This window comes from Schistocerca americana, chromosome 4 (genome assembly GCF_021461395.2).
Source record: "Schistocerca americana isolate TAMUIC-IGC-003095 chromosome 4, iqSchAmer2.1, whole genome shotgun sequence".
In the NCBI taxonomy this organism is placed as follows: domain Eukaryota; kingdom Metazoa; phylum Arthropoda; class Insecta; order Orthoptera; family Acrididae; genus Schistocerca; species Schistocerca americana.
In genome coordinates, this window is record NC_060122.1 from 404,718,712 (window position 1) to 404,738,616 (window position 19,905).

Genomic DNA, 19,905 nt, shown 5'->3' on the forward strand with positions numbered 1-19,905 from the left:
CTAACTCCACACCTCCGAAATGATAACCACAGTAAAACACAAACCTCACCCCAGGGGAGCATACTGTTTCTCATCTCAGCTTCACAGAGGCTGCCAGCTATCTCCTCGTGAGCTCCACATAAATTCACGACATAATTTAACATTTACAGCTGATTAGAAATAGTAGCGAATGTATGCATTCTCATTGGCGCTTCTGTAAGGTGCATCTTCCAGAGAGGTCCAAAAAGAACTCATTCTGCAGTGCGTTAGAAACACCAGCCATCATGGCCAAATTACTCGTCCTTCAAATTCGCCTAGACGGCTCTGACCACCACACATTTAGAAGTATTAGGCAAAATCCTGCCCATCATCTTCAGGCCGAACAGAAACCCCCTTCCCCCTCCAGCTAGGAACTGACCGAGGTGAGTATAAAACGTAGCACACATGGGTGGTCAGGAAATGATACGTTACAACGTATTCCACAATAGCTCTTGCGTCATCTGCAAAGACTAACGGATATAGGTTGCAGCAGCTAAGTAGGGATAAATACACTTGCCCAGGATAGACTAGCATGTAGAGCTGAAGCGAACCACTGTTTGGACAGCTCTAATGACCTTCATGCTGCCACAGATTCTGTTTTCTAGAACCCTGAAGCTGCCTGCTCAACTGGGTATGAGCCTATGCTGCAGCATGACAAGCCTCCATTCCTCTCCTTGTGTTCTTTGCTGTGTGCAGGTGCCTCAGATGCCACCATACAGCCTTGTCCACATGCCTCGGAAGCTGCCACAGGGCTGCATCCGGATACCTCGGATGCCACCAGAGAGCCGTGTCCAGGTGCCCCGGATGCGGCCGTAGAGGCTTGTCCACGTGCCCCGGATGCGGCCGTAGAGCCTTGTCCATGTGCCCCAGATGCCGCTGTAGAGCTGTGTCCAAGTGTGTCGGATGCCACCACACAGCCTTGTCCACATGCCTCGGAAGCTGCCGCAGGGCTGCGTCCAGATACCTCGGATGCCACCAGAGAGCCGTGTCCAGGTGCCCCGGATGCAGCCTTAGAGCCTTGTCCAAGTGCCTCGGATGCTGCCATAGACCCTTGTCCATGTGCCTCGGTCGCCACTGAAGAGCTGTGTCCTGATGCCCTCACCGTGGCGCCGCAGGCAGCCGCGGGCGACCCGCAACGCGCGTTCCGCCGCCGCTGGGCCAAGGTGCAGCTGTACACGCACGCACTGTGCGGCATGGGCGTGGCGGGCGCGGCCGCGTCTATCAGCCTGCCCATGATCCTGCACTGCGTCAGCTCCCAGCTGCTCAAGCACTGGTGCCTCACCGTGAGCTTCTTCGACGAGGAAGACCGCGACCGCATCTGGCTCTGCGACTTCGCCAACTCCCTCAGCTTCAAGCTGGCCAGCGCAGGGGCCTGGCATCCGCGGAAAGGTACTTTGCACTCTACACAATACATAATCCGTCAGCACGTTCTTGATTTTTTTCTTTACTGTGTGGCGCAGGAACCGTTGGGAGTGGAAAGTAGCTCGGGGTTTTGTCGTCATAAATACTTTACAAAAAAACTTTTATTAGTAACATCTCTGTATACATAAACTGAAGCTCCCTGTTCACTTTCGGCAGGTTTGGACTAATCTCGACGAGCACTGTAGGGGTTTTGACCAGTTTGACTAATAGTCTGATTCGCGAGAAATATTCGTGAATTTAATTCATAATTATTTCTTGGTAACTGGCTGAACTGCAGGGAATTAAAGTCCCCCAATGTTGTGGAAACGATGGCTTTGTCACCTAGCGGTACGTTTGCCACAACTCCAGGCAACATGGAGGCTCCTAATCAAGCCTGGTAGACCATCAGTAAAGCGCGTGCCTGAAAACCGAAAGGTAATGGGATCGAATCCCACTTTGACCCTAGGTTATTCACTGTAGAGCATCCACCTCTCAGTGATATTGATACTGCCAGAATACAAACGAGATTCAGGTTTCATGTTTTTTTTTTAATTTATCTTTTTTAATAGCTTTCTTTATAAATAACTCATCTGCTACCAGTCAAGATTTACTTTATCTTATTTCTCGCATGACGCGTTTCGGGAACTGATTCCCATTTTCAAGTACGTTTTTTGTGTTTATCATGCCATTTCAAAAATTGTCCTAAGTACTATGGGACTTAACATCTGATGTCATCAGCCCCTAGACTTAGAACTACTTAAACCTAACTAACCTCAGGACATCACACACATCCATGCCGGAGGCAGGATTCGAACCTGCAACCGTAGCAGCAGCGCGGTTCCGAACTGAAGCGCCTAGAACCGCTCCGCCACAGCGGCCAGCTTATGCCATTTCTATGTGATGTTGTCGATGTGTGAGAGCCTGCTTCATTTCTTTCACTTTAAGTTTCCTTGTGGTCCATTTGTTGCTGAGTTTCACACACACTAAACATCACACACAACTTGTTGTACACTTTTAAACATCGAAAACATATAAAATATTTTCGATGTTTAAAAATGTACAACAAGTTGTGTGTGTGTGTGTGTGTGTGTGTGTGTGTGTGTGTGTGTGACTCAGCACAAATGGACCATAAGGAAACTTAAAGTCAACGAAATGACGCAGGCTCTCACACATCGACAACTTCACATAGTAATGGCATAACAAACACAAAAACGCACTTGAAAATGGGAATCATTTCCCAAAACGCGTCGTGTGAGAAATAAAATAAAGAAAACCGTGTCTGTTAGCAGATTAGTTATTTATAAAGAAACCTATTGTTTTCACAGTCGCAGGCTTTCAAAACCATTTATAATGTGTCAGATCAGATTATCTTTTTTAACCTAGCATATTCACCAGAAACGAAACGTGTTTCAGTTTCCATTTTAAATGGTAGGTCGCGTTTTTCTGGTTGGATAAGTGCCTAAAGAGATTCACCAGAGTAACATTCAATTGAAAAACATTCATTCACACGCAATTATTATTATTATCAACACTTGCTTATACGCTATACAGGTTGAATGTTATTGAAACCGACAAACTGCAGGGACGAATTTCTGACTGGAAATTGAGGAAGAAAGGTCTTATGCACAGGTGTCCCGAAATGGACGATGTGCGTGGAACGACGAAATAATCGTCCCGGAACACAGTACGGAACTGCATGGCGTCCATGCCACAACAAGTGTTCGAAGCCCCGCATGGCCTGCAGGTGATAGGGATAGTAGCGATTTTCATACAGGATCTGTGGCTTACACTATGTTGGTGGGCCACTTGCCTGGAGCCTGTGCCAGTTTTCGTCTCTGTATCCTGTAGAAACCGGTCCTCCAAATCTGATGTACGCACAGTCCGCCGTCTCCCTGCACGCTCATCTGTCTGAAACGACCCATGGTCACACAAACGGCCCAAAAAGGGACTGAAATGTTGTTTGAAGTGGTTGGTATCTGTGAGGGCTCATGTTTTCGTATGGCCGTGTTGCCTCTCCGTCATCTTCTTGGCCGTACACGAACGTCATCTCGGCTTTTTCCCGACATGAATACCGGAGCATTCTACTGCTTAAGTACGCTGCGTCAATCACACAGCCTGCAACACACGAGGAACACACGGCACTTGGTAAGAGGAACTATGGTTCTTCAGCTCCATCTACAGTGGCAACGATGCATTTCCGAACACGTGTTCATAGGATCTCCATTTCCAGTCAGGAATCCGTCCCTGCAATTTATTTATTAATGTTCACCTGTATTTGTAGTTTTATTGTTCGGAATACAAATGAATAAGGTTTGAGGTCATCCAACTTGTCATCGCTTAAATGGACACGACAATATCGGAAAGTTTGGTCCTGTGCTTTGATGTGGTCATATCGTAAGCCAACTTTACTGGAATTTGGAATCGCCTTAAACAGAAGGGAAATCCAGTTGATATGAAAGGTATTAGTGATATAAATACTGTCAGCTCCTTTTTTCCCAGACATTATACTGGCTTCGATTATGTTATTATGCAGTTGTTTGATTCAGCGTCTTGTACTATTATACATTTTTGGTGAATTCATATTTCGCAATTAAATTTCTGGGGAATCAGCCTTCAATCTGAGGCAGTGTAACAGCATTCCTGGAACATTCAACGAATTTAAAAATTCAGTACGAAAATTTCATTAGTCACAGTATCGATCGACATGTAAATTTTCTCTGCTCCCAGAATTATCTCTTGGACGGTCTTGTTGATGTCATGAAAAAATTCGTTTTGCGTAACTAGAATAATTCGCTCACATAACCATTCTTTATTGGTATAACTTTTTTACGATAACCTGATATAGTTTGCTTATAAGTTAAAAGGTTTTCGGCAAATTCTTGTGGTCTTTCATCTTCTTAGATTCTATAACATTTGGATATATTAGATTTCGGAAACTGAAGAAATTTCGTGAGAATTTAGCCGTATACATCTTGAAGAAAGTAAATCTAAAATTTTTTGAGTGTTTTAGAGACCTCTGAGAGAAAATTTTAGAATAAGTTGTAAAATTCTAAAACAATTTTAAAAAATTGTTAAAGATTTGAGGTGTAACTTTTTTAAAATATTTAACTACATAATTCTATGAATATCTGTTTTTAATTATTAATAATTATTTTAATTCTTAATAATGTTACTTTAGACGCTGTTCATAAACACAATAAACACGCACTCTGACCAATCTCCCTTAGTAAAAGCAGGTTACAAAAGGCTATCTACCACCAAAACCATGAGTGAATGGCAGTGCGTGGTAATGAAGCAAAGTGCGTCTTTACCTGCACACACTTGTCTTACACATATTGGTTCTCTTTCTATACAAGTTATAAATTGGAGTTACCCATCTACTAAAATGGTTCAAATGGCTCTGAGCACTATGGGACTTAACATCTGTGGTCATCAGTCCCCTAGAACTTAGAACTAGCTAAACCTAACTAACCTAAGGACATCACACACATCCATGCCCGAGGCAGGATTCGAACCTGCGACCGTAGCAGTCGCACGGCTCCGGACGGAGCGCCTAGAACCGCGAGACCACCGCGGCCGGCACCCATCTACTTTTTCTACCTATATATGTAGGATAATTCTAGGATCTATGGCAGGGTTTTTGGTAAAGTTTGCACTAATAGATACACTGATTCATTTAAGCAGAAGATTTATGTATGAAATTATTAATATTGTTTGCAAGTTGGCTAAAGTACACGGATTACAGTCCCCTGCCTCGTTTTACCATCTGTATGTGAAGACCAACTGTAGGAATTTTGATGCTTGGCTCGTACGGGCTGCAGTTGGGTAGTCTCTCACGCTTTTAGGCGCTGCCTTACGCTAGCAAGCGGCGTGTGCTGCTTAAATCGTTTATTTTATAAGGAAGTGATGATATGCTGTTACATACCGTTCTTCTACGATTTTCAGCTACAACTCTACGAAGCGCCCTGTAAACAAAGTTACCGTTACACCGGACAAAGAAAAATGGTTCAAATGGCTCTGAGCACCATGGGACTTAACATCTGTGGTCATCAGTCCCCTGGAACTTAGAACTACTTAAGCCTAACTAACCGAAGGACATCACACACATCCATGCCCGAGGCAGGATTCGAACCTGCTACCGTAGCAGTCGCGCGGTTCCGGACTGAGCGCCTAGAACCGCATGTCCACCGCGGCCGGCTACACAACAAGACGTCTAGCCACAGACACGTAGTGCTTCCCGAGCGAATCCGGGTAGGTCGGTAGTAATTCGATAAACCAGGGTGTATAAGTAAAATTGAAACATAAGGGAAACGACCAGCGCTCAGTCAATAAATATTCATTAACTTTATACCTAATACAACATGCCAACGGTTAAATTCCTGCCCTTCAAAATAAATTTAGCTTTACATAAACAGGAAGCCAGAAAGAAATAGGCAACCAGAGGCCTAATAGCTGTACTTGCTGTAAGAGATGACAAGAATATTAAAATAGCAGCGCCTTAGTTCAGGACACAACGTCCAAAAATAAACCAACTATAGCCGACACATCTAAGTCCCAAAACTAATACGAGTGCAACTAATTAACAAGTGATAATGGTAAACATATAATTAAAGCAAGCGGAAGGAGGCTACACAAAGCTGGCCACAAAACAAATCAGACCAGTAATTCAAGAAGGCCAGCAGTTAGAAGTCCTGAGGTAAATCCTTTGAGCAAAATACACAATAAAACAAGGTACACCCATAAGGTTTAATGCACACAAAATCTTCGCATACTAAAATTTATACCAGATAACACCGGTAGGTCTTGCAGGTGCCCTACTGTTATGGCAAGGTAATAACTAGCACAGATTAAGCTGGCACACAGGCGTCTGCACAACAGAAGTTTTCCGCCGATCACAACTGGCACAACGCTCTTCTTGTGCACAGCCGTCAGACAAGACAGCTGGTATCTGCTTGCATCTTGTCAGCACGACCTTCCCTAGAGCCAAACACAGGGCATCGTCTGCTCTCCTGGGAAAGGAATGCCTGTCTAGAGCTAGGTCAGGCCCAGACCCCGTCAGACTGCCCCCACCTGCTGGTTACGCAAACTTGCAGCTCCGTCTTCTCCAGCTGACTCCGTCTCAGTTGTTAACTTGTTGTTGTCTTCCCTCGTCGGCTTTGTGTATAGTGACAACATCTGCACTACAGATCATCGCAGCTCCAGCGTGGCGGCTCTGACTATCGATGGCCTCTCCCTGACCAATTGACAAGTCAAAGTTGAAACGCCCCTCAAGCAAGAGGGAATTGAATGTGCCCTGATTCACTCCTTCATCCGATGGTCTAAAGGTGAGTTGTCACGCAGTCATAATGCAAAACCCCACACTTGGGAAGTCCCCCTAGCCCAGAAAACTAATTGTGGGTAGGCCACGCCTTCAAGATCTACGATATGAATTTAATGAGCACAGCTTAAGCGGATTACGCGGATTTTAGTGGCTCTAGCTAAATATTTCAGCCCGGGTTCCCGGGTTCGATTCCCGGCGGGGTATGGATTTTCTCTGCCTCGTGATGACTGGATGTTGTGTGATGTCCTTAGGTTAGTTAGGTTTAAGTAGTTCTAAGTTTTAGGGGACTGATGACCATAGATGTTAAGTCCCATAGTGCTCAGAGTCATTTGAACCTATATATTTCAAAGCAGGGATTTAAACACAGAATAATTAAATTGCAGAGAAGGTGTCTAACAGAAGCAATATTACGTTTAAACACGTTAATTTATTCACTAAAAACATCAGTCATAAGTATAAACCATGAGAAAATGTAGAATAGTTGAGACGCCCTGCTAAACCCGTAGGACAGGACAGGTAGTTGGAATTGTGGAAAGTGGCCAATATGAGCGGCTGTCAGTTACACCCGTACACATATATCTTTATTTATTTGATCAAACATTACAGTACAAATTCTTGAACTTACTTATCGGCTGAATACGCCACAATATCATATGCTTTAAGGGAACAACCACTTTAATTTTTTTTAAACGGCTAAAAATCATTAACTCAAAATTCAGACGCCAAAGAGAATATTTAGAGGGCAGAAGGCCTCACGTTAAGTACGTTCTACAATTTGGCTGAAGGCCCAGAATCTAATACATGAAAAGCAATAACCTTAATTTAAAAACGGTTGAAGGCCGCATAACTTAAAACTCAAGGTAAAATAAATTTAAACAACAAAACCTTATCTTAAGCTGAAGGCCGCAAACAATCTAACACTTGACAAGCAAGGAACTTTAATTTAAAGCAGCTGAAAGCCCATGACTTAAAACACCACTAAAAACAATTCAACTTTAATTGGAAACCATCGGCTATGAGCCATACTAATACACACAACAGAAAATAAGAAAAGGCAGTGCATCTAACAGCGCTCAGAAGTTTTGGGGGTCGGCCAACACTTGAAATACTAACGATCACTTAGGTGAGACAGGCAGTCAGTCCAACCATTCTCGATCCGACGACAACCCAACCAACAGACAGTCAACGGACCCACCGATAAGGTAACTTGCATTCCACTCGACCAGCACACAACCGGGAGTTCAATGCAAAACGAAAAAGGTATGGAAGCCCACAACCAAGCATACATTAAGCTGTCGAACTACACACCATGCTGGAGAGCGACAACACGTTGAGGAAAGGACACTGCCTACATTTACGTCAATGACCAGGGCAGGTAACCGGAACGTTAACGGCCACAAGGCAGAAAATTCCGCTGGTGCATTTCAATTGCAAATAACCAAACACATTTAGACTCCACCAGATGGTGGCTAAGCCTTCGTCAACTCGAACACACACGTTGTTGCTCGCGGGAATGTCCCAACAGTTAACAACTAGAACCAAACGACACAATGTGAACAGTCTTGACTTGCTGGTAAATTAAATCCAAACCCAACTTTCGTATCCAGGGTCGGTGAGCCACGGACCTCGTAGCGATGGGAACAGCCCCACACACTCCGACACTGCGTAGAGACCACCAACGAGCCCAGCTAAACTACGTCCCGTGGAGATTTCCTCTCTACCCCACGCCAGCCGACCGACTCCACACATCAGCACGGAGACAGCATTAAAATAACTGAGCAGTCGACATCACAAGCTACACACTGTTTCACGAACACTTGCACGAAGGACCAGACAATACTAACGGCAGCGACTGTGCAATCACAAGGACGAATCACGAGTCGGCACACGCAGGCTATCCATAAGCGATCGCCGGCTGACATACACGTCGTCCGATACGACGACCGACCGACGACCAACCAAGAGGTACGCATCGGCAGCCGTCGGGCGAGTCACTGCAGCTGCGCCCCGACTGAACTTCTGCCGCGTCCTAAGTCAAACACTGTCAGGTCCGAACTGCAATGCTAGCGCCTCCCAATTCACTAGCAGATCCGAACTAACTCCGAACATACGACAACCGGGAAGCAATAGCAGTCAGCAAAGATAATACGCCAGGGCTTATATCTATAAGCGCCGCTGCTGCCGCTCATGGGCAGGCAAAGCGGCAACTCAGTGACACCACTAATTGAAATTAACATAACATACAGTAGAAACAGGATGTCAAATGAGATATGGCGCGAACACGAGCCACGCACGGCTCAATGGTTTACAAACACAAATTCTAGAAACTGTAGTTAGTGGTAATAATGTAGCTCCTGACACTAACGTCAGTCAGAAAGGTTGTCGCAAAACTTGTTAATCCCTGACGAAAAACAGTGACTCTAAATCTGGTGACTAATTGGAAAGCTCACACATTCAACCCAACAAGGCTGGATCTGGGACAGGTACTCGCGCAGAATTCTGCAAGTGCTGTCCAATAATGCCCTTGAAGCCTTTGCTGCTCCTTATCCTCACCGTAATTATACACGACCGCCTCGGAGAATGCAGCTGTCTTGTGAATAGCACTCAATTGAAAACAGTCTGCTTTCTACATCTACATCTACATCCATACTCCGAAAGCCACCTGACAGTGTGTGGCGGAGGGTACCTTGAGTACCTCTATCGGTTCTCCCTTCTAGTCCAGTCTCGTATTCTTCGTGGAAAGAAAGATTGTCGGTATGCCTCTGTGTGGGCTCTAATCTCTCTGATTTTATTCTCACGGTCTCTTCGCAAGATATACGATATTCGGCAAGTCAAGGCTCGAACGTCCTGTTTAAGTCCCTTCCGCATTAGCGCGCACAGTGTTGTTTGCAACCGGCTCCGTGCAGCTTACTTCCTTCGACCGTGGCGTAATCACAACGAAAGCCGACACTTCAGTTTTACGAACGAGTACGCTCGACCGAAAGCATTAGAAATTGAACAATTTTTACGAGATGATGTTTGCATCGATTACCACGATATAACAGGGATTCACCTTTCTATCGTGAGCGGCGGGATTTACGAGAAACTGGTGGACGACGCAGCTTGTGAAAAGATTGTAAAAAGGACAAGCGACCTTCAGTTCAGGCATTCGGATGGACACATTGGCCCTGTGAAAGTGGAACATGCAGGTCTCGGCCAGAGGACGGTCCACGTGTTCGAACTGTCTTTTGGGGTGCCAGCAGAGATGGTGATGGCAACGTTGAGACCCTCCGGTAATGTGATAAGCCACACGGCGGAAAAATGGGCACACTTTGCCACGTACCCTTCGAACATCGGCGGATGCTGTGCCATCGTAATTTACGACGGCCAGCCAAAGACCTGTTCGGGATACGGGCAAGTAAGACATCTCAGATCAAGTTGTATCCAACGTCGCATCACGCAACTGCCGACGGGGAAGAAGAAGACGTCGCCCGATCTAACCATACTCCCATCGCCATACTTGTAGGCGCTCCAAACTGTTCCGTTTGATCATCGACCGTCGACAGAAGCGTCGCCTTCAGTCGACACCGAGCAGCCTCCAATGCAGCGCCAGGTTACTACAGAAGGTCTTTCTGAACTGTCAGAGCAAGCCTCAGCATCAGCTTCGCAATGCGAGGAGGGAATGACTCTGCAGAAGAGGTTGGCAGATTTGGTGGTGAGAACCGATGCTTTTGTCCGTGATGGCAACGACCCCCAGTCATTGTTTGATTCCGGCACTCACGTCCGCAAACAACGGGCTCCTAATCGACGGTAGAAACGTTGACTGGCTCCGTCTGATGCAGAACGAAGTCAACAGAAGAGGAAGATCTCGTCCCCAACAGGAAAATGGGGTTGTTGGTTCCCCTAATAGGATTCGATCAGCAGCGGATTCGAATGAGACTGGGCCATGCTTCTAGATGAAGGGCAGCAGATGGATTCAGCATCTGATCCTGTCACGGACGTACTGCAACCTTTGCCCGCCTCGTTAATTCCGAGGGATGACTGCAACACAAACAAGCCTGTCCGTGTGGGCCGACGATGTCGAGGTCGTGATGTCTGCTGCAATAGTTGCTTCACGTCGCGACAGTTAAGTGCCACTTGACATAGGAGGGGACCCACTGTTGACTGTGGGGCCTTCTTCCGGTCTTCCATCTCCATCTCTCCCAACAGGTGCCTACAAACCGCCTTCCAACGCCAGGCCTACCGAATTGGCACCATCAGTCTCAATGCCATCAGATCTGAGGTCAAGGTGCAGATGTTTCGTGACTTCTTGCTTGCAGCAGACCTCGACGTCGCACTCCTCCAGGAAGTGCGCATCGACCAGTTGCTATCTGTTTATGGATACGACATTTATAAGGATAATGGCAGTGGTAAAGCCGTTCTTATGAACGGAAGCGTCGCGGTCGACGATATGACCTACCTATCGTCAGCATGAGGACTTGCTATTGCATATCAGGGCGTCAGGATTGTGAATTTGTAAGCCCCCCTCTGGTACAAACGAGAGACACTTCGAGATTTTGAGGAGGAGATCGTGTCCTTATTGGAAGGACGCTACGATCAATCATCGTAGGGTGCGACATCAATTGTATCCTGCCACCACGGGATTCCACTTTAACACATGCAGTGAACTGCAACGCCTGGTGCAAGACCTTCGCCTTGTCGACGCATGGCGGAGTATCTATGGCAACAGACAGCGATACACATATGTTACTGGGGATTCAGAAAGTCCCCTTGACCGGGTCTGTCTCTCCCAGGGAGAAACACTTGATGCTGACGTATGGCTGGCAGCCTTTACAAATCATGATGTCTACCTGTGCATCATCTCCCTCCCACGATAGAGGGCGTGACGTAGCAGGAGAGCATGGAAGATGAACTTAGCACTCCTCGAGGATCCAGAGTGTAGCCAGAGGATAGTGGAGACCTGGAGGAACTGTGAGAGGTGGCATCCGACGTTTGCTTCCATTATCCAGTAGCGGCTCGATTGCGCAAAACCTGCACTGCGGCGTGTGATGATGAATTACGGTCGAGAGGCTATGTTTTGGCAACGGCAAACCATAAAATATCATTTTATGCTACTGCGGGAGCCCAGCCACCGTCGCAAGGGTGTCGGGCTGAGGTCCACAGACTGCAAGCAAATATTACAACGCTTACACGCCATCGTCTCGAGGGCGTGATTGTGTGCGCGAGTAGCCAAGACCGGATCGGGGATGAAGAGTCGGCCATGTATCACATTATCCACGAACGTCGCAGATGTTGGAGACCTGAAAAGGCTACATGTTGAGCACCTGATGGCCCAGAAGGGTATTGCCAACGCCTTCTTGGATCATTACCGGCGGTTCAACGGCGTAGAAAACCAGGATGCTAAGAGGACGGATGGTCCTCTGTCTGCTGTCTCGGACCCTCGATGTCTACGCGTCGGTGGCCATCACGGACCCCAAACAGCAGCGGACGTCGCCGATGCCCTCAGCAAAGGGACGAACAACATATCACCTGATTCAGATGGTCTCCCGATACAGTTCTGTCGTACGTTCCGTGACGTTACGATGCCCCGATGGGCTACAATGTACCAAGAAGTGATGGATCCTGCAGTGCAGATGCCACCTGCCTTTGTCGACAGCATACATCGGTCCCCAAGCCATCTGCCGGACAGGGAATTGACATTAACCAGTCTCTACGCTGCTCAACAGCGATTTCAATATATTTACGAGGATTGTGGCTGTCCGAATTTGTAGTGTCCTGCACCGAGCTCTTTCTACCGATCACACCTGTCTTGACGGTACCAGAAACGTACAGGCGGTGCTCAGTGATTACCACCATGTCACTGCACTGGCAGCGGCACGTCGCGCGCACGAGCCCTTAGTGTCAGTGGACTTTGACCATGCTTTTGATATGGTATGCCTTAACTGACAACTGGCCTTGCCTCAGTCCTTCATAATCACCATCATGAGCCTTTTGGATGATGCGACTTCACAGGTTGCACTCAATGGATATATAGCAAGCAAGATCACTATCGCCCGCTTTGTGAGGCAAGGTTGCCCCTGTCAGTGGTTATGTATACCATTGCCATGGAGCCACTGCTACATGGACTACGATGACGGCTGCAGGGACTTACTTTGAGAGCCTATACCTTTGTCTGCCGAGTGTACGCGGACGATCTGATGTTTTCAGTGCTTTCGCTAGCCGAAGTCCAAAGGTCACTGGACTGGACTGCCCAATATAGTGCTATAGCCGGAAGCCGCGTGAACTTGAAGTCTGAAGCGGCTGTCATTGGCAGCGGTGTCCCAGAATGGAACTTGGCCCCAAATCCACTCTGGAATACTATCAAATGTCTGGGGGCTATGTTTACGCGTGAAGGTCGACGGACGGCAAAATTTGCCTCTACTCGTCTCCTAGAAGGCGCACTTACATATATCCACAGCAACTTGCTCCAATCTATGAACAAGGTACAGAGGTGTCTTATGTCAACACCTATCTGGCTGGCATCCAGGATACACCATTTGGCCATGATCCTCCGGATGCCAAAGGTGATAGCAGTTTACAAGCAGTCTTTGGTTACTTTGCCAGTGCAGAAAAGACCATCAAAGTGCGAAACGGCACGCTTATTCTCCCTACCACAAAGGGCAGTCTCGTAATGGTAAATGTGTGGGTTGAGGCAGCTGCCTCATATGTCGCCACGATGGTGAAGATGTGGATCCACCACCAGCGCAGCTTCACAGGAACTCAAATTGAAGAACTGGCACGCACTTCTCACGAACTGCCCACTGCAGTGACGCATATTTCGCCACCAGTAACTGACCTAACGGATTTTTTGTGGACTTCAGCTATGTCAACGCTGCCCTGCCGAGTGAGTGACTGCAGAGGGACCATGATGCTTACTGCAAAATGATGCGAGGCTGTCCCTGAAATTCGATTGAGAGCAGTATATCCTCGGTTACTTACCGGTGGTCTGACGTCCAGTGCATTTCGCTCTTCTAGATTCCGATGCAAGAACGGCCTGGTATTTAGTGGTCAACCACAAACATGTGGATCGCCAGAGACTCCATTCCGTACGAATGGTTGATTCTCCATCATGTCTTCAGTGCTCTCTACCTGTTACAGATGAACACCATCTGGAATGTGGATACACCATGAAGGTGTGTCAGCGAACGACCCCTACAGCAGTGACTTCAACATCCCTTCTTATGCCAGATATGACGCTTTATTCACATACTAAGATGAATGCAGTGATATGGATCATGCGCCTGACTGCATTGTGTCTTTACCATGGCGACGACGAACACTTTCTCACTTTTTGGACATTCCTGTAGAAACGATTCAATCTTCTACGACGCCACCGGCGTTTCCACCAATACTTTTGCTAATTATCTGGGTAGTGTCTTCTTGGACCCTCCTCACAGTTCTGGTGTGCCAGGTGTGAGAAGTTAACCTTATGTGCACGTTAATTTTACAGAACGAACCAGAACAAGTGACAGAATCGTATGAACCCCTTCTTAGTGAAGACATACCTGGCCCGAATGATGGGTTAGAGGGTTCAGTGGGCATATTGAACGATGGTAGCAGTGGGTGTCGTGTCCAATGTTGGTTCCACCAAAAGGACGGCCTTTACGTTCTATTTATGCTTTAATTTCTTTGTTGGTTGGCTACCGTCCATATCCCTAGAAGGACACCATTGTAAGAGTAAAGATATTTTCATAACCGGACCTTCTGCTCCACAAAGAAAGATGATAAAATAAAAAATAAAAAAAACTGATAGGCAATGGTTCGAGGACGGGAAGAGGAGACATCGTGGCCAGGCCTCGGGTTCGACCCTGGCCACCCTGCTTTCACAGGCCTGATGCTGACAGCTCTACTTCTTTACTTAAAAAGTGGATTAAGACAAACAAAAAAGACGAGAGCGCGTCGCTACTGCTGCTCCATGCTTGTATGCTAAAATGCGCTAACCTCCCCCTCCCAGGTATACGGCTGACATGCACAATATGTGCACACGTCCTCACCCCTATAAGAAGATTAGACGCGGTCCTCCTCCATGTCTCCCCAAGAATTCTCTCAATTCTGGTGGATAGTAACGTACCCCTATTTTTTTCCCGCCGAACACTGCCTGCCTACCAATAATAAAAATGCAAAATACAGCGGTGCAGTAGCGACGTTTTTCTGTCACACAAAATCCTGTCAGAAGTACACTACAAAAAGACTTGCTAGTACTAAGAAACGTCCACTTCAATGGCATCTCCATGACGACACTGACTTATATGCCAATCGTACCATTTCAAGACCAGCAACTAGCCTTGCATCAGAGGGCCTCTGAAATTCCATGAGCAGCTCACGAGGCTAGACCATTACTTTCTGGAAACTATGTTTTCCTCCTAAAAGTTTCAGATGACTATCTGCAACGGCGCTTCGAAAAACATGAAAACGCTTTGTACTCCTGCTTCCAATGTCGCCACCCCAACCCCATTTCAGCCGATGAGCAAGGGTAGGTAGTAAAAACAACAGCCACTATCCCTGGCTGGACCTGGTGCCCTCGCTCCTGGGAAGCCAACGCCTAAGCCACCAGACTATTCTCCCGTCAGTGACCCTTTCTTTCCATTCCGTCAATCCCATCTTAAATCCAACGCATGGTGCCTTCACAAACACAAAATGATCCACAGACACAATCTTATTTTCAATTAAATTGGCATGTAAACCGCCTTCATGTAAGCCTGCTAGATGTCGCCGCTGCATGTCAGTTTACGTTCAAAAAATGGTTCAAATGGCTCTGAGCACTGTGGGACTTAACTTCTGAGGTCATCAGTCCCCTAGAACGTAGAACTACTTAAACCTAACTAACCTAAGGACATCACATACATCCATGCCCTAGGCAGGATTCGAACCTGCGACCGTAGCGGTCGCGCGGTTTCAGACTGAAGCGCCTAGAACCGCTCGGCCACTCTGGCCGGCCAATTACGTTCCTTGTGCAAAAGTATATATACATTGTACACAATCAATAATTATCTTCTACATTGAAGGAAGGAAGGGAAATAAAATTGTGCAATACAAAATCTGCGATTACTCTACATTTCAGCACAAATTAGTAAAAAATCATGTAAAGATAAAGAAGCAGTGACAAGTAAAGAAGCAGTTTAAAAAGACTTAAAGAATTTGGTTTGTCGATGTAACGCATTTATTATACCTTTTGGTCTCGTTTATTAAGGTTATTTACCAGAGAAATAACTCAATTATTCTCCTCCGTGGCCAATTGCGAACACGTGCTAATGCACTAGAACTCGGCTTTGAGGCAATCGATACGATTCCTTGTAACATAACAAATATCTATCATTCATATAGGAGACAAGAGATGAGGTGGTGTTATGTTCTAATTACTGGGCAAAAGTGATTCATTCGAACAGCGAATTTTTCATGGTAACTATTGACTTACTTGAACATACGATCCTTCAGGTGATGGTCAGTATTGCCTATATTTGAGTCTAGAGAACAATCACACTTCCTAATTTCTGAACAATAATGCTTGATTCGAACTTTATGACCACTGGACATGTAAACTTGTCTAGTAATGTGTAGCATTAGCTTTATTTCGATCACGAGAAAAATAATTATGTTATTCTGTTGTTCATAGTGACTCTTGAGGAATACTGAAACCATACACTTCCACGTCCGTTTTACATCACTGTTAAAGCCGTGACTTCTACCCTCAAGGAAGACACGATCTTTATACAACGGTTTGAATCCAATTCATTTCCAATATGGTTACATACTTTTGCGTTTTCAACAAGACTGACGAGATAGTTAGATCGACTAGAAATCTCACTCTCGTCCCCGTTTTTTGCGTGTCTTCCTGTAGGGATAACTGGCATGCGTCGAAGTATCATCTGTGAGACTGCGTCATAGTCTCCAAACTAGAGAACAGCTTCTACACAGCGCTAGCGTGACACCTGTTAGGCGCAAAGGATCTTTCGGTTCAGTTACTACACATATACGTGTCGTGCTGTAAGGTACCCTCAGACGGGTCAGATGAAAGAACATTTTCCACGAAAAACAATCACAGTAAACAACAGCTTGTGGGAGATCAGAAGATATCTTGACGGATATCCAAGTTGGCCGAATGACATCGAAGTGTAATTTGTTGAACAAAATATTGTGGCTAGTATGTAGCAGATTACAAAGAGAGAAGACTCAATGTTCCGACGATGCTTTTGTCTAATGTAAATAATTTCACAATATTGATCGCCTACAAATGAGATTTCGCGCGACGCTACCGTAGCTCCTAGGCAAGAGCGAAAGGATCGCTTCAAATTCAGCGCATAGAGATTATAGCAAGATTTCCCAACATGAAAGAAACAGCGTTATTGCGATACACAGCATGAACTAGAACACCATCGAAAAACTTTCACTAGTGGTAGTATGGCCCAAAACAAGAAAAGATGTCTAGTAGAAAAGGACTCTAAAATGCATATTTTAAGAGCTATGAGCAATTTTTCGTCTTCTTTACTGCCAGATACATCTATTTTGCTGAAAGTTCTTTGCGTTCCTTATTTTGAGAGGTGGTAGCATGGGCTAACCCAAGAAAAAAGGTCTAGTAAAATTGGCTCTAAAGTGCATACCTTAACAGCTGTGAGCAGTTTTTCATCTTCGCTACAACGAAACACATCTGTTCTACTGGACAAGTATTCGTAGCTCTTAAGCTATGCATATTATATACCATGTTCATCATGCATTTATTCTTTTCCGTGTTTCGCTCTACACCATCTCTGATTGTCTGTCGGTGGAATTCCGGTTCACTGACTGGACTCCTATCAGGAGCATCGAAGGTTGCAGTTTTCCCTCCCATCCCACCGCCCCCTCCTTCCACCGGCTATTAGATAGCTGCGAGTAACTTTGCAACAACAATGACATTCACTTCCAACGAAGCTCACTACATTGTTTTAGTGCTCCAGATAAACCAGTCCACACTTACGTTATTGTCATATGTCAAACAACCACACGCACTTCGTACACTTCAGATGTGTGTCTGACCGAACTTAATTGCTCTGTCTCGAATTACGTTTCAAGATTTTAGTGCTGCCATGTTCTGCGTCCTCAGCTTTACAATAGATTCATCATATTAGTCTTCTAACCCTATTTTCACTTTTTGAGGTTTTACTCGATTATGTTTATTTCTTCCAGAATGAGATTTTCACTCTGCAGCAGAGTGTACGCTGATATGAAACTTCCTGGCAGATGAAAACTGTGTGCCGGACCGAGATTCGAACCCGGGACTTAGGCTTTCGCGGGCAAGTGCTCTACCAACTGAGCAACCCAATCAGCCGGCCGAAGTGGCCGTGCGGTTAAAGGCGCTGCAGTCTGGAACCGCAAGACCGCTAGGTTCGCAGGTTCGAATCCTGCCTCGGGCATGGATGTTTGTGATGTCCTTAGGTTAGTTAGGTTTAACTAGTTCTAAGTTCTAGGGGACTAATGACCTCAGCAGTTGAGTCCCATAGTGCTCAGAGCCATTTGAACCAAGCAACCCAATCACGACTCACGACCCGTCCTCACAGCTTTACTTCCGCCAGTACCTCGTCTCCTACCTTCCAGGAAGGCTAGTTCTGCAAGGTTCGCAGAAGAGCTTCTGTGAAGTTTGGAAGGTAGGAGACGAGGTACTGACAGAATTAAAGCTGTGAGGACGGGTTCTGAGTCGTGCCTGGGTAGCTCAGTTGTTAGAGCACTTGCCCGCGAAAGGCAAGGGCCAGCAGTTCGAGTCTCGATCCGGCACACAGTTTTAATCTGCCAGAAAGTTTCACGTGTATTTCTTATTTAATTTAAAATGTCTGTTCAGACATGTGTATCTGTAGGAAAAGGCATTGCTGACGATCCACACCTGTAGTAAATATTATGCAAATATTCGCTGATGGCGAAATCTTTCACACCAGCTTTGACACACGAAAATTTGTGCCAGACCGGGACTCGAATACCGATTTTCCGCTAATCGCGAGCGGTGTAATGCGTCGCAAATAGTTAGCACATGTATACGTAAAACAGCTAATGTCAAAGAATTCGCGCTCAGCGAATAGTTTCGCATGTGTATTCCATTGCTTCAGCTGTCCCTAATGCTTTACAGGCGAACGCATTAACTACATGGCGCGTCCAGTCAGCAAGCAGGCGCTGCGGAAGGGTAAGATGATGGAGCGCAAGTTCTATCTGGGCACCATACAGATCTCGGAGTTCGAGCTGCAGGCCATCTGCAGCACCATGAGGCACAACGGCAAGAAGTACCACCCGCTAGCCAGGAACTGCCAGGACTGCTCCAAGGACCTCTGCCGCCGCCTCGGCCTCTCGCCGGGTGTGGCCAACGACCACCTGCTGGTCTTCCTCTGTCCGCCACTGGCGCTCCTGATAGAGCTCCTTAGTTCCTCCTACAATGCGGCCACTAAATTCGCAGCCTCCAAAAGCACAAATGCATTCCAACAAGAAGAAATGTAACAGTTCCTTACCTAGCGCAACGGGGTTCGTGATTCTTGCGTAAATAATATTATGTTAAAACCTTTATCACGTATTGTCACAATGTTCTGAGGATGAATACATTTTCTATAGTAAACTCAGGTATTACTGAAGAGGATTTCTAACTTGAAGCTTAGCATTTGTTTAAGGTGGAACGTAAAACCCACAGGTCAGCTTCTCGCTTGTAGAGCTCTACCTGTTGAGCAATCTGGATCTGGCTGAAGGGGACCTGCTAAGTTTCAGTTCTACATTCCGGAATTCCAAAGATTCTCATTAGTTGACCAAACCTAACGCTGATAATAATTAGTCAGTCTGTTAGTGACAAAGAGTGAGGGATCTAACACAACGTGCAAAAAACTTTTTTGTGTGGACTCATAAATGTTTAATTTGTACTCTTTTTCTTAAAAAATATGAACTGTAACTTCTTTGCCATTTATTTAAAATTCAGGAAAGGTTATGAAAAAATGATGTACGTTTGTTACCCATACTTCACATTTCATGAACAATTTGAGGCACACTAGTCTTTAAAAAGAAGGCTTTGAAGCTGCCTAAAAGTTATCGAGGTTCATAGTTCATTTGTACATCCACCTGTAACTTCCCTGCCTGGATAGTTTACTGGTCGGATATTTATCACCTAGCTTCAAGTGAGGCCCTAAATACAATGTTTCTGTAAAATG

At 45.9% G+C, this 19,905-nt stretch overlaps 1 protein-coding gene across 1 annotated transcript; it reads left to right on the forward strand.

The window, feature by feature from the left end:
• The first annotated feature begins 659 nt into the window (after positions 1 to 659).
• LOC124613514 lies at positions 660 to 19,646 on the forward strand. Its single transcript, XM_047142224.1, has 2 exons — positions 660 to 1,407; positions 18,849 to 19,646. The coding sequence occupies exons 1-2, from the start codon at positions 660 to 662 to the stop codon at positions 19,208 to 19,210; spliced, it is 1,110 nt and encodes a 369-aa protein (XP_046998180.1). The 3' UTR covers positions 19,211 to 19,646.
• The last annotated feature ends 259 nt before the right edge of the window (positions 19,647 to 19,905 follow it).

Bases quoted from the DNA above. Each gene is read 5' to 3' on its own strand.
- LOC124613514 (XM_047142224.1), top strand. From the start codon at position 660: ATGCTGCAGCATGACAAGCCTCCATTCCTCTCCTTGTGTTCTTTGCTG. The intron at 1,408-18,848 runs GTACTTTGCACT...AATGCTTTACAG, and splicing joins GGCCTGGCATCCGCGGAAAG to GCGAACGCATTAACTACATG.